The following is a 15,786-nucleotide window of genomic DNA, read 5'->3' on the forward strand; positions in this document are numbered from 1 at the left end:
TAGTGCATGTGTGTAATGAAGGAGAATGTAATTCTTCTAAATATACTGTATGCATGCATGTTTATTAAAGCTGTTAATGATAGCTCTTCCTTGGATGCTGACCAAATGATGTCAGAGCTGAGGCTATTTTACGGAGTAAACATCATATATGAAATTCAAATCACTCTGTGTGAGTGTGTGTGTGATGGGATTTACCAGTTGACCAAGCACATATTTGTTCTGTGAGACTAAACCACAGCGCAACCACTATATTATTTGAGCAGACTCCAGTGTTTCTCTCTAGTACTACAGATGATATCATAACTTCTTCGCTTTAAAACACTGAGCATTCATTCACACAAGAAATTCATTGAAGAGCAGACAAGATAATAAACCATTGTCCTGAATCCTGATGCTTATTTTCTTTGTTTCCCCTGAACAGCTGACTACACGTTATTTGATACAGACATAAAAGTTGCAGCAACAAGCTTCTTTTTAGCTTCACAAGAAAGGCAAGATTTAAATCTAAAATAAAAGCCTAAAGTTACATTTAGTTTTTTTGCCAATTGCTGAACATGAGGGCCAAAGGAAAGGGAGTCATCTAATAAGATTCCAAGATACCTGTACTGGGACTCAAATTCGATCTCAAAACCTTGAGAAGTAGTAATTTTTTGTAAAAGACTTTGATGCATTTGCAGTGCTTCCCACACACATTTTTCTTGGGCGGGCCGCCCAGGTAGTGTATATTAACAACTGGTTAAGTATATTTAGTCACACGTTTTTTTGTTTTTTTTTGTTTTGTACTATTATTATCATCCTTTTACACTTTTTTGTATTTGCCCAATATAACCAAACATCCATGATCAATTAAGTAGTGGAAAATCTTATCTCAACCCATTTCGTGTGCGTGTGAACTGTCAACACTCCCACAGGTAATCTGACATGTTCTGCAGACCCACAGAGACCTTTTTGGGACATGCTGACAAACCGGAGATTCTAAAGCTCTTAAAATGTTCAGGATTCGACTTTTGCTTTTGCTTTCTAAAGCTGTCATTATGTGTTTTTGCATTACCCTTTTATTTTAGCCTACTTTTATTTGGCTTCGCATCGGACAGGATGCACAGTCGCAAGAGAAACATAAAATAGTTCATTCTTTAATTTAAAGCTGCAAAATATAAACCATTAGTAATGGTAATTCAACACATTTGCCTTATTTAAATAATCTACACATTTAAATCTTGTAATTTTTAGAGATATTGTCTGCTTTTATTACTTTTTCTGTCATTTATTTCTCATTTGCTGTATATTTTATTAATTTGATGATGTCAATATATTATAATATTTTGTATATATCTCAAATGCTTTGGCATTCAAGTTTTCTTTAAACTTGAAAGAAAGAGATTTGAAAGAAGCAGATTTGACCTGATTTGACCTGTCCTTGGGTGCACATGGCTCCTGAATGGCTCCTCCATTATAAGTTTCAGATGGTATGATAACCTTGGATAAAAATACCATGGTTTCACGGTATTGAGTTCTTTTTAAATGTCTGGGTAAAAAAACAACAACTTTTTTACACCTATTGAACAAAGTATATTTAATTAAACATGTATAATATTTAGAGACAGTAAACATGTCAGGGTAAATAATTTAAATAAATAATTGACTTCTTCTCTTTTTTTAATAAAAAAAAAAACATTTTTTTAAAAACCCTTACATATACCTTTGGAACGATATAACAAAAAATTCTAGCCATTTAAAATTGTGACTTTTCCAAACCGTGATAAACCTTGAAACCGGTTATCATCCCATGCCTACTGCTGAATAGCATAAAAGAGATATAGACTTCTTTTTCATTTTAACAGTCTTTTTACTTTAACCCATTGAAAAGAAACAGTGTATGACTGTTATAATTAATAAAATATTGTTTTTTATTATTGGACAAATATTAAATAACGCTTTGTTTGTCGCATAGAGTTAACTATTTATGTGATGTGGGTAAATGGTGTTTCAATCCAGCCACCTCTGCAAGTATATTTCAAACCTTTCTAACTGATTGTTTTTGACTTAGAAAACAACTGTAGGTTTTGTCTTGTTAGCATTTAAAACTAGTTTTTAAAGTAAACAAGTTATGATGAACAACATATAACCAGGCTGTAAGTGTGGTCGTATTATCATTATACAAGTATATAACTGTATCTTCAACGTAGAAATAAAAGTTTGACATTTTGATCAATGATATTTATATAAAAATACAATAAAAAGAACAGGTCCTTCTACCAAACCCTGTGGTACACCTTTAGCTACATTCAATACTTTTATACAAACATAAATAAATTACATAAATAAATAAAATACACACGTTTTTTATGACTTCTTTCCTAACGAAAGGCCTAACAAACAGAAGCAGAATAAAGTGACAAAAATGCAATTCCATAACACTGGTGGTGCTGTTGAAGGTGTCATTATTGCTATGTAATTTCCTGCAGAGGAGCTGACAGCTTCCTGTCAGCCAGAGAAACAGGAAGTGCTACACAGATTTGACTAACATTGTGTTTGGCTTTAAGCAAGAAATAACACAGCACAATCCACATTTTAATTAGAAGTGGCACAGTCCCAGCTGGGCCAGTTGGCCTTTCTGTGTGGAGTTTGCATGTTCTCCCCATGTTCATGTGGGTTTTCTCTGGGTACTCCAGTCCAAAGACATGCGCTATAGGCGAATTGAAGAAACTAAATTTGGCCATAGTGTATGATTGTGTTTGAATGCGTGAGTGTATTGGTGTTTTCCTGTACAGTGTTGCAGCTAGAATGACATCCACTGTGTAAAATTTATGGCAGAATAGTAGGCAATTCATTCCGCTGTGGAGACCCCTAATAAATAAGAGACTAAGCCGAAAAAAAAAGAATTATTGAATTAGATTTAAACTATAGCAGCATAGAAAGTAAACTTTATTTGGAAAATGAGGGATATATAATTAAAATGATTGTGGGTTGTTCTAATATTGTTATGTTATGCAAAAATATCCATTCAGTTTAAGCGTGATTCATGTGTCCACACTCTGAATACATGCCATTGTGGGAATACAGATTTGCGTGAACCAAAGCAGTGTGTATTTTAGCACAAAATTGTTTAATGTGAATCTAATGTGCCTCAGGCTACAACACTGACATGCCATCTCACCCTCCACTTAGCGAAAAGAAAAGCAAAGTTCAAAGAGAAAGAGAAACAGAGAGAGAGAGAGAGAGAGAGAGAGATCACATAAGGATCTTAAAAAACATGTGATTGGTGTCTCATTGTCTGAATGCAAAACAAAAATGACTAAAAAACAAGACTACACATTTACAAATCTGCTCAAATACCCTAATCATTCAAGCTTTAAATATGTGATTGAATGCCATTGTTAACACCATTAACCGATAAAACAATACCACAGACCAAGTTGCTCTGGTTTTACTATTTATAGTAACGAGGTATAATATTTTTAATAAAAATTGTAGAAATTATTACACAGAACATTTTCATAGGCTTTGATTTAATAATCAGGGCTTTTAAAAAAAACACTTTCCATTATTAGTATATCAACTAAATACAATGTGTGACTGACAATAAAAAAAAACTTACAAAAACATAATTTATTATTATTATTTGTACCATTATTATTATTATTTATAACATTATTATTATTGTTTGGTTTCCATTTTTGTGTTTGGAGAAATGGCATGTCTGATTTAGGTTTCAAAAGATGCGTAAGAACTTCAGTTGGAATCATTAGCCCCTTTCACACAGTGATACCGGTAAATATCCGGAAAATTTACGGAACGACTTTACCGGTATATTCAAAAAAGCGCTGTTCACACAGGCGAGGACGTTACGGAAATTTTCCGGAAAAGAGCATTCACACATCCATTCCAAAATACCGGTAAATTCTGACATCATTCACCACAAATGAGCTTTAAACGGCTGCGCTTGTATTTGTAAACATTTGACTAAATTACAAACTCTTTTGATGATCAATATTGTGAACAACTTTCGCAGGATCACTTTCGCATGTCGAGATCATAATATGTGTGTGTGCTGGCGCTCACAGGCTGTTTCATGGGCACACGCAAAGCTTGAAGGTAAACAAACAACGGCTTATCATAAGCATCTTATCGATGATTATTTGCACAGTTGGCATAAAGAAGAACATATAAACGTGATCTGACTAACTTCTAGCAGCTAAATGCGTCTGGAAAAATATTCAAAGGCTTTTATTCTCACAAACCGCGCGGACGTAAATGCGTCTGACTGTTGTGATTGGCTAAAGCAGACGTCTCACGTCAGCACGTTCTAGACGTGCACGCGCTTATTCCGGAAATATTTCTTCTGCGTTCACACAGCGCAGCATTCCGGCAAATTGCCGGTAATGTTACAACTTCTCTTTCCGGAAAATAGCCAGAACGAATTTACCGGTATTTTCAAAAAGGACCTGTTCACACATACAACCTTTCCGGAAAATTGCCGGTAATTTTCCGGAAAGGTCTGTATGTGTGAAAGGGGCTATTGAAAGTACAAAATGAATCTTTCAGCACTTCAACGCTTTGTTGCTTATCAGGACAAACATTTGCAACCAGTGCACAATTCAGTCAGCGAGAGCACAGACTCAACACATTTAACCCTTTTGTATTGTTCAAATTAACTATCCTTTTGTTATGCTAGTGGTTGTTTTTGCCCCATTGTCTTCCATTATTCTGACATTTTTGATTGCAAAGCCATGACACCATATGATTGTCTTGATTGTTAGAAGACAAAAATTAAATTTTTAATTTTTAATTGTTGATCATTAGCTGGCACCTTTAACCCTTTAGATAGGACTGTGCAAAAAAGTGTATGACTTTTACATGGAGTTCTATATAGTGAACAGCAAATTTTAGTGTGTGCATAAATACACTTATTTTGATTACTTTTGATTATGTTCTCTCAACTCTCAACTGTTACTACACTCTTAAACACTCACACTCACTTTACTCCATATAAATGCCAGAAACTTAAGCTTTTTTGCACTGCAACTGTTAATCAATAGTAGAAAATTGGACATTTTACCTCTTCCAAAGAAAGAAAACCACCAACAATCAAGAAAACATAATAAAATTGTGTCATGGCTTTGTAATCAAAGTATATTGTTATTATGGAATTCAATTGGGCCAAAAACAGCCCCCAGTATAACAAAAGGTTAGTCGATTTGTGAGTGTATTGTTGAGTTTTTAAAAAACTTTTTCCTAAAACATGTGTCAAAACAAGATGTCACTAAAATCATTCCATTTTGCTGAAACACAGAGAAAGTTGTGGCCAATGAGTGTCTATCAGGCTAGTTTGTATGTTGTCTTTCAGATGTCGCTTGTTGTTAAAGCCAAATTGCTCAGTTAATTAATCAGTTAATGAGATCAATCGAATTTTATGAAAATGTATCGAGTTACAGAATGTTATTAATGCCAATACCAATCTCACATGATCAATTTGAGCATGCCTAATGTCAACACAAGTATGAAGAATGCTGAACTTCCACACACTTACCAATTTACAACTACTACAAGTCACAGTGACAACACCAAAGAAAGTGCACTTTAAGATGTTTACTGTATCTGCACGCTGTATATCAATAGAGAACTGCGTTAAAAGCCTTTAGGAGACGTTCAAACTGGATTCTGAAGGACCTCCATGCCAATATTGTGTTTATTGACATGTTCATGTAACATATAAATATAACATTTTGGAGAACCATAATATAATTCCAAAATTGGCAGTTTCTCATGAGCAAAGACACTGAGCTCTTTTAGGTCTGGTATTGGATTATGTGGGTAATGTGCCAACACAGAGATTTAATAAGGAAAGCAGATTTCGCATTACAAAGCTCCATTTGAAATAAAGCTAGAGAATGCTTATAATGTCAGTAAACTACCTCATGATAAGCAACATATCACAATGCAAACATTGAGAAAACAGTTTGTTTATTTATTACCTGATTTGTAAGAATGAAAATATTGAATGTGTGTGTGTGTGTGTGTGTGTGTAATATATATATATATATATATATATATAGAGAGAGAGAGAGAGAGAGAGAGAGAGAGAGAAAATATTAAATGTGTGTGTGTGTGTGTGTGTGTGTGTAATATATATATATATATATATATATATATATATATATAAATATATATATATATAAATATATATATATATATATATATATATATATATATATATATATATATATATATATATATATATATATATATATATATATATATATATATATATGCAAAAAGAATCATCATATAAGGTATGATTATATCACCTTTGATTCTGTTGTTTATGCTGGTGCATGTGTGAGGGCTGTGTGTGTGTGTGTGTGTGTATCACTAACTGTAAACAGCATGGTTCTGTTCTCCTGTAGACTGGTAGGTTGAACGCCAGTGGCTCCGTCTGCTGCCCGTCGCTGGAGCTCCGGTGAGAGGCCATTCTCATCCAATGCCTGCAGAAATGGAAAACTTTGATCTCTTTTAAAAAACAAAGGTCGCTTTCCTCCTCCATCACCCTCATTTGTTCCATTCACCACCTAGAAAAGTGAATCAAAAGTATCTGTTAATATAAATAATCATGTTATAAAAATGATTTTGTTAAAAAGTAAAAATTTACAAACACTTGCGTTTTACTTTGCTTCACTGCACAACACATCCTTAAATTTAACAGAATCCAGAATAAAGAGAAGTAAAATATCTATGCTAGATTATAATAACGACACTTATTATGAGCATCAATAATAAACAAACATATTCAAAGTGAAATTGAAACTACCAGCATGTTGTAAATGGGCTACACAAAAACTGTCACTCTCATCTGGCACCAATACATGCTGACTTTAATTTCCAAGTCACTCGATTATAAAATCACAGCATGTGGTAAAGAAACAAAAACAAAACAAAACAAAAAAAGAATAAAGGAAACTAAACAAAAAAAAACTAAACAAAAACCACAAAACACAAAACAAAACATTAGTGCTAGGCAAAGATTAAATGCGATTAATAAGTAAAATGTTTGTTTTGACATGATATGCGAGTATACTTTTTATATATTTATTATGTATATGTAATACACACATACATATAAACAAAACTATAAAAGAAAAATGTTAGACACACATATATATTTAAATTTATTAGGGGTGTGAACCTACACTGGTCTCATGGTACGGTTACGATTATCATGTCATCGATTTGGTTAAATTTGATATCTCGGTGCATCACAATGGATTGACAATGCTTTCAATACACAATTATATTTTTTTCTTCTCAACACAACAATTCTTAAATTAAAATGTTTAAATACATTTATACAGTATATTACTTTTAATATAAGAACTGCAGTAAACTGTAGATTAGCTTGTAGCAAATAAGCAAATAAACTAATGGAAATAATATGCTGCTTGTTAAGCATTGTCGAGCGTGTTCTTACATCCCCATGATTGGTATGTGTTCACAGGATCAACAGGAAGGGCTGTGATTGGCTCTAAAACTATCAACGCTGTTCACCGATGAGTTACGCGAACAATAAAGAATGGGTGGTAGCAGTAAATATGCGCATAATAAAGCGCACATCAGCTATCACAGCTGATCCATGATAGGCAACATGAAGAAAACTCACTCTACAGTAGCGTTGTGTTGAAAGACTGTCCAGAAAACTCACTAGCAGTGAATTATGCAAAATAGTTTTTTAAGTAGTTGGAGCATTTTATTTACTTGTCCTCGCCTTGTTCGAATACTATTCTACCGCGACATGAAATATGTGCATAAGAGATAAATGACGTCAGCACATAATAACCCGGTGATGATCTATTAATGAACCGAAACCGAATTGTCCATGTCTGCATCGCGGTGCATCAAAGAAACAATTATTTTTGACACCCCTAAAATTTAAATATATTATGTATTATATACATGCATATTAATTATCTAAACATAACTAAATATTTTCTCAAATATATGCATGCATGTGTGAAATACTATTTATACATACATAATAAATACATAGCAAACACACTTATATTATATTAAAAACTATATAATATAATATAATATAATATAATATAATATAATATAATATAATATAATATAATATAATATAATATAATATAATATAGGACAACGCGGTGGCGCAGTGGGTAGCACGTTCGCCTCACAGCAAGAAGGTCACTGGTCCGAGCCTCGGCTGGGTCAGTTGGCATTTCTGTGTGGAGTTTGCATGTTCTTCCTCGTGTTTGCCTGGGTTTCCTCCGGGTGCTCCGTTTTCTCCCACAGTCCAAAGACATGCGGTACAGGTGAATTGGGTAGGCTAAATTGTCCGTAGTGTATGTGTGTGAATTAGTGTGTCTCGATAGTTCCCAGCGATGGGTTGCAGCTGGAAGGACATCCACTGTGTAAAACATATGCTAGATAAGTTGGCAGTTCAATGTCGCAACCCCAGATTAATAAAGGGACTATATTACTAATAAAGCCGAGAAGAAAATGAATAATTGAATGAATAATAAAATAAATGTTTTTAAATGTAAGATGTTAACATGCCAAATGTAAGATGTTCACAATCTAGTACTGTGTTCATACATTACATAAATACTGCAATAAATAAAAAATAAAAAATACGTAAATTTGGTAACCTGATTGAGTGAAAACGCCCGCCTGATGCCCGCTGCAAGTGAGCCTGTAACACTGACACGTCCAAACTTCTCAATACACTCATCTATTAGTGCAGGAGGTGCTTTCTTATGGGCCACCACCACTCGCCCGCAGAACAACACCTCAAACTTTTTAGCGAAGGCTGTGGCTGCATCAGCTGCTGTTGCCGTGGAGCTGGAGGCATCTGATTGACCGTTGCTAGGCAGTGATGGAGTGTCTTCTTGCCGGGCGGAGCTTTTGCCAGCCTGTCTGAGAGTGCTGATGATCTCTGGAACCTGGAGAACAGATGCAAAAGAGAGAGAGAAAGAATGAGGTCATGCAAGTGACGCAAACTACACCTATATACAGTACATCATGAAAATATTCAGTTAGCCATTTCAGTCAGACATACTCAAAAAAATAAGTTATTTAATGGCATCTATCAATGACAGAAAAACCATGAATGTCACTTGAGCATCACTTGTGGAAAAATTCGTCAGTGGAAACTTTTTCAGCCATTTTACATAAAAATATGCCAAAAGCAAATGTTTCATTTGTGTTCACATGTTATACATGTTCCATGACTAGCATGTGATTGAAGCACAGGAGATGCATATTTGACACTTTTTTTCTGTAAAGGAAGATTTGAGAGGCGCCTAAAAACTCTTTATGCAGTAAAATCCAATAATGACCAGTAATTATATCCATTATATCCAGAATTCAACCTGTTATGCTTTGGAAAGTAAACATTTGGGAAATTGCGTATCAGAGCTAAAGATCTTTGCATGAACCTGACGGGACCGTGCTTAATTTCTATTATTTTAGACTGAGTCAGGATGGGCTTGTGCTCCGGCTTGCCTGGTGCATGTGATGTATTTTGATTAACACGAGAAAGTAATCAAATAGTTTGTTACAATGTCAAAACCCATGCCTGCAAAGGAGAAACAAATGATGACGGAGTAGTCAAAAAGAGCTAGTTTTGCGGAGTGGGAAAATGTGCAGCAAGCTGAAAATGACGAGGTCACTCGCTACATTGAAACCGATGTCATGAGAAATGAAACGGATGTTCTTGGCTTGGACGACGAACAAACAATCGTACCCAAAACTTGCAAAATTAGCCAGATCAGTATGTATCCTGGCCAGAAGCAGCAGCAGTGAAAGGGTGTTCAGTGCTGCTGGACGCACCATCAATGAGCACAATTCAAAAAATGTTCCTCCACAAAAACACGTTTACAAGGCCTAATCTTGGTGAGTAAAGAATATTCAAACTATAAATAAATATGAATCAAATCATAAAAGCATAATGTAGACATTATATAGGCTAGTGTTGTTATTCTTTTATCATTCAGCTTCTGTCGCCTTAAGACCTGATTGTGAAGAGAAGTGGCAAAACAAATCCTGCAGAGTCTTTATCTTAATTTAGTTTTTGCCAAATACCCGTCATAATTTAGAATTTATTTGAATTTAATTTGTTAAGAAAGACCTATTTTTATTGGTGCATTGGCCGATTTAAAGGCTAAGTGTATGTACCTATAGGCCTATTTGGAGTGCTGAGATTTGTTACGATGTTACAGAGGATTTATTTAATTTCTTTGTTCCAACTTCTAAGTGGCCTATACCCTTGTTATGAATACATTTCTTTAAAACACATATAAAATAATGATTCTTGTAAAAAGGTTAAAAAAAAAAAGCTGTGTGCCGCATGTGCACATCTGAATAATGTCTGGCTGTAAACAGGTTCTTTTAAAAGCTGTCAATCAAACTGCACTTGTCGGGCAGGGGCATAATTCTGTCGGGCCTAACTTTTATGGCCCGATTACAGCTCTAATCTGTGCAGCATCTTAAAGTAAAAACATCTCATTCCTGCTGTCAGTTTTTTTAATATTAATCAAACTAATATTAATATTAATCACTCATTCTTCTCTTGACTGAATAGCTATATAGGTTAATGTAGCTCAATAACAGCTAACAGCTATTTCATTTATACATTGATGATACTGTATGTTTTTTTTTGTGTATTATATACATGAAAAACCTAAAAAGCAGTTTTTTATATATTATCTTTGCTATATTGTATTCATAATTTTGTATTATATTTGTATACTTGTAGTTTTTTTCTTTTGTTTGTTTTTACTTGACAGTGCTTTTATTACTGAACATATACCGAGCCGTACCAAAACCGTGACCTTAAAACAAAAACAGAAAGGTGAAAAGTCTGTGTTGTTGCACTCCTAATATATACCTATAAAAAGTAGAAACAGTAAAATAAACAGTTTGAGAAATGCATAAAAGCTTTATAAATGCAAGTTCAGAAGCTCTAACTGTACAAGTGATGAAAATATAATTTCAGAACCTTCAATTATATTAACATAAGGGAAATCTGAGTGCAAATGTTACTCCTCCAGTGGAGTGTTCAGATCTCAAAACATTAATAGTGCTATGCTGGGACAGAAACTACTGCAGACTTGCCCGAAACCACATCTTGCAAAACACTACCACATTTAGTTGAGACAGAGCTGAGATACATGACAGAAGGACAATAAACTCACACCGTCATTTCCTCATGATGTTCTTAGCAGTAGGGAAATACAAATATTTTACACTGAAACTATGCTAGAGACAAGATGACTTAATTGGTGCACTTTTATTTACATTGTGAATCGTTTACTCTGATGTAAACAGCAAAATTAGCGAATTTATGTATATTTGATGATAAGCAAATAAGCAGCTCTAGTAATCTAAGTGAATGCAGGAGAAATGGGAAGGAATAATGAGAGGTTTTGTTTAGGCCCTAAGGTTGAGTTGCTCCCTGTCAGCACTGGCAAAACATGTGTGCCTTAAACTCTGCAGTGCATGAAGTTGCAGATTAATCAGAGTGCCTAAAATGTTTATGCTGACCACTGTCCACCATCAAAAGTGGCTACATTGAACAATAATAGACCCCAGCTAACGATTATTTTGATAATCTATGAGTTGGGTGATTATTAATCTGATTAATATAATATAAACTTTTTAAAATGTTACGCTTTGCTTATTATAACTATAAAAAAACACAAATCAGGGTATTATTTATGCATAAAAGTATCCTTAAAACATTTTAGACATGTTAAATCTTAAATGAAAAACAAATTGGTTTTGAAGAGTGAAACATCTCTAAATATGCAAAATATATATTAAAAAAGCAAAGCAAGTGTTGTGCTCCTACTAAATTCATATTATAAAATTAGGACATAAACATGCTGACAATAACGCATAAAGCAACAACATTTGATCAAATATCAAAATAATAAATGAACTAACTAGCAACATTTTTTTATCAGCATGTTATAAGCATTTAAAAGCACTTAAACCAGTGTTTCTCAACCACGTTCCTGGAGGACCACCAACACTACATGTTTTGGATGTCTCCTTTGTCTGTCACACCCATTACAGGTCTTCCTGCTAATGAGCTGATGATCTGAATCAGGTGTGTTTCGTTAAGGAGGCGTGGAAAATGTGCAGAGATGGTGGTCCTTCAGGAACATGGTTGAGAAACACTGACTTAAACTATACAATTTTGACAAATAGCATGCAGGTTACTGTCTTCTGAGAGGCATTTAATGTAAAATTCTCCCATGCCATGGAGTTCTATGGGTGCACTCCGCAAACAGCTTTGTATCTTTTGTCAAGCTCCTCAATCATGAGAGGAGCCCGCATGACAATGAATTTTAATTATCGATAACTACAGATTTTATTGAATGGTTGTTGCAGCAATATTATAAATACACAATAGTCATTATTGTTTATAGCCCCTCCAAAAGACTATGGCTTATAAGACAAAATAAGCCGGTATGAGATTCTGACGATATGATAACCTTGGATAAAAATATCACGATTTCACATTATCACGATATTGTGCTCAGTGCTATAAAATATATTCTTTTTAAATGTCTGGGTGAAAATCAAATACTTTTTTTACTTTTTTTAAAACAATATATTTTATTTATTGTAAGATTTATGATGTTTTGGAACAGTAAACATGTCAGGCTTAGGCTCTATAATATGAACTTCTGCTGACTTCATTAGTTTCAAAAACACAGATTTCTTTACAATTTAAAACAGTATCTTTGGATAAAAAATGTAAATAAAAAAATCTTACACATACCTTAGGAACAGTATTACAAAAAGTTTTGGAGTTTTAAAACCTTGACTTTTCCAAACCGTGTTATACATTAAAAACGGTTATTATCCCATGCCTATAAGACAATGGCGTTGTTTTCATAAGACCATCACAGAGAGACTTTAAATCACTTTCCTGAACTTTTTCCTTCACTGCTCCACACTGGTGGAACGATCTTCCCAATCCCACATGAACTACTGATACATTAATAACATTCAAACCGCTACTGAAAAGTCATCTCTTCTACGAGCACCCAAATATATCCCAATAATTCAGTCAAGCATACAAAATCAGCACTAGTACAATACAATAGCAGCATATAAATATATAAAATGATCAATTTTTACTTTGCAAGTCAGCCAAAACAGTTTAATTGAGAAAAATAATTGTTTTATACAACCAAAGATTGCCTCGACAAGATGAACTACACAGCATGTTAACAGCTACAGAGAATTGAGTTCCAACTGATAATTTAAGTTTAAAAATTACTATATTCCTATATCCCTTTGTGTAGTATTTGAACATTTTTGCTGGTTTTCCCATCTACCATAGTGTTCATGATGCATCATTAATTGGCCATATTAGAGGAACAGAACAATGGCACAGACTGAACCAAATGAAAATCTCATGTTTTGCTGATTATTGCTGTTTAAAATGATTATTGTCAGGTTTTGGGCTGTAATAATCAATCGAACCAGGAAATAAAAAAAGATTTTTATATTGCTATACGATATCACAAATCAAGCAGAATAGAGAAAACCAGGATTTCCAGGGAAATAATCTTGACAACAAGTTTCATCTTGTTCATCTTGTTTCACAAGTTTATCTTGTTTGCTAAGTTTCATTCAAGTATATTTATCATAATTAACACTGCTCATAAATATCTTATTAAATTCCTACTAGTTAGCATCTTCTCTCTGTGATTTAGCAGCTTTCACACATTTTTTTTTCATTCTTGTACAAATAGGCCTAGCATCATATGCAGAACATCCGATCCTAAAAAGCTGTTGTTTACATCTGAGTATCACCAATATGGCCGTGCATATGGGTAACTCACCAAATCATGACAGAACCCCAAACGCTGTATTGACTTTCCATGTTTGGGCCAAGATGCATTATTGGATACCTGACTATTAGGAGTTCACATGTCTCCTCCTGATGCAAGAACATATCTGTGATTTGTACTTGGCTAAATGTGAACTTTGAACTGGAACACCACTTTGGCAACAGCTGATGAAATTTCACGAGAACACAAGAAAGCAAGTACAAACAAGTAAACATATTAAGACACGACTCATGCCTTAGTGGGTCAGCACAGTTTTAGAGGCATACAAACCAACAGCATATTATTATTAGGAAGGTCATAATATTTTGTCTCAAAGGTGTATTTATCTAGAGAATTGTTAAATTGCTTAGACTAAAGGGTAAAAGACCACTGTGGTCAAGAAGTCTAAAAAGTACAATAATGAACAAGATTACCTTAGGGCTTGGTTTCAACGGTTTAGGATGTTTTTTTCTGGTTCACTGGATGGAAATAACACATAATTTGATCTATCAATCCTGTCCATGAGACAAATTGTGCACAAGTATACACAACAACAGAGTTACAGTTGCCAATTTGTCAAATTATGAATAAAAAGGCTTTTCCACATTAACAAAGAATTCCACCCCATATATTTTACTTCTTTAATACTAAAAACCATGAAAATACTGCAGCATTTACCACTAATGACGAATATTCACCAAAGTTGGCATTTTCACTTCAGATTGAATATGTCCTGGTTGATAATACACAATAAAGTAAATCCATCGTAATACAAGTATTCATAATTCTAAAGTTGAACTATTATGTTTTAGACATGTGCTTGTCATTTGTCACTGACAACATTAGTAGGCCCTTTTTTTTACTGGTAAAATAAAACATATACAATGATCAGATTTCCTTTTGCATTATATTTAACATTATATAAGCTAAAGTAGGTTTACTGACCCAGTAAATGTGTATTTTTATTCACAACACTTTGTGTTAGCTATGTATAATAAATATATATATATATATATATACATACACATGCAAATCATCGCTCCAAAATGATCGCTCAGTGCAACGTTATTTACAACTTTGCTTCTTGTTATTCACAGCCTAGAAGCAGGTTCTGTTACCTAAAGTAGACATTATTGGCGGACACGCACACATCCTCTGGGTAGAAACAAATTTCGTGCGATTTCAGAGCCACGAATACACATTCACATGAAGACATAATTTTTTTTTTGGTGAATTATACCTTATAAATACAGTATAGTATGCGCCACTTTTAACACCATTTAAATGTGTCCATGTTGCTGAGCAATGTACATAAAACAATGTGAAGACTTGTACGACTGCCTTTACGCTTCTCTTCTGACCCTGAAAATCAAAATGGCTGAATCGCAGAGATACTGAATTAAGATTATGTGCAGGGTCGAATTGAGATCGCAAACTTTTTTTGATTAATCATGCAGCCCTACTTCAGATATTTTACCAAAAATCCTTATGAAAAATACTGTAACTAATTTTGTTAAAGTTCTCACATTTCACTTCAGATATTTTGAGTAAATTTTGTATATTGTGTGTAAAGATTGAGAATTCTTTCAGTGACATTAAACTGGGAATGAGATTTACTTGGATAAGTTTATTTTATAGTATGTTTGCAATAGAGCTGCTCGATATTAAGAAAATCTGACATCTGCAATATGTATTGCGATATGAATACAATATCACCAGATGGCTTACCAGCTCTATTCGAAAAAAATAATAATACTTAGGATTGATTCGGGTGATTTTCTAAGGGTGTTAATTACGCTTAAAAATAATTTAAAAATCGTGAACAAAAGCCTTACTTTGGTTAGTTCACTTGTTAGTCCAGTAGTTTGTTTTGTTTCTATGCTGTTAAAATGACTTTGACTTCAGGTGATTTATTGAATAG

At 33.8% G+C, this 15,786-nt stretch overlaps 1 protein-coding gene across 13 annotated transcripts in view; it reads right to left on the bottom strand.

Moving 5' to 3' along the window:
* tbc1d1 (TBC1 (tre-2/USP6, BUB2, cdc16) domain family, member 1) overlaps nucleotides 1-15,786 on the bottom strand; it is a 119,898-nt gene that overhangs the window by 58,718 nt on the left and 45,394 nt on the right. For all 13 annotated transcript variants that reach the window (XR_015476499.1, XM_087237049.1, XM_087237047.1 and 10 more), the window contains 2 exons: nucleotides 8,664-8,957; nucleotides 6,378-6,569 (listed from right to left, as the gene is read on the bottom strand). Coding sequence is in view for 12 of the 13 variants with exons in the window: in XM_087237049.1 (XP_087093175.1) it covers nucleotides 6,378-6,569; nucleotides 8,664-8,957 (486 nt within the window). In the remaining variant the exon portion in view is untranslated. The remainder of the gene's footprint in view (nucleotides 1-6,377; nucleotides 6,570-8,663; nucleotides 8,958-15,786) is intronic.

The sequence above is a fragment of the Danio rerio genome, chromosome 1, assembly GCF_052040795.2.
Source record: "Danio rerio strain M-AB ecotype USA chromosome 1, GRCz13ab, whole genome shotgun sequence".
NCBI lineage: Eukaryota > Metazoa > Chordata > Actinopteri > Cypriniformes > Danionidae > Danio > Danio rerio.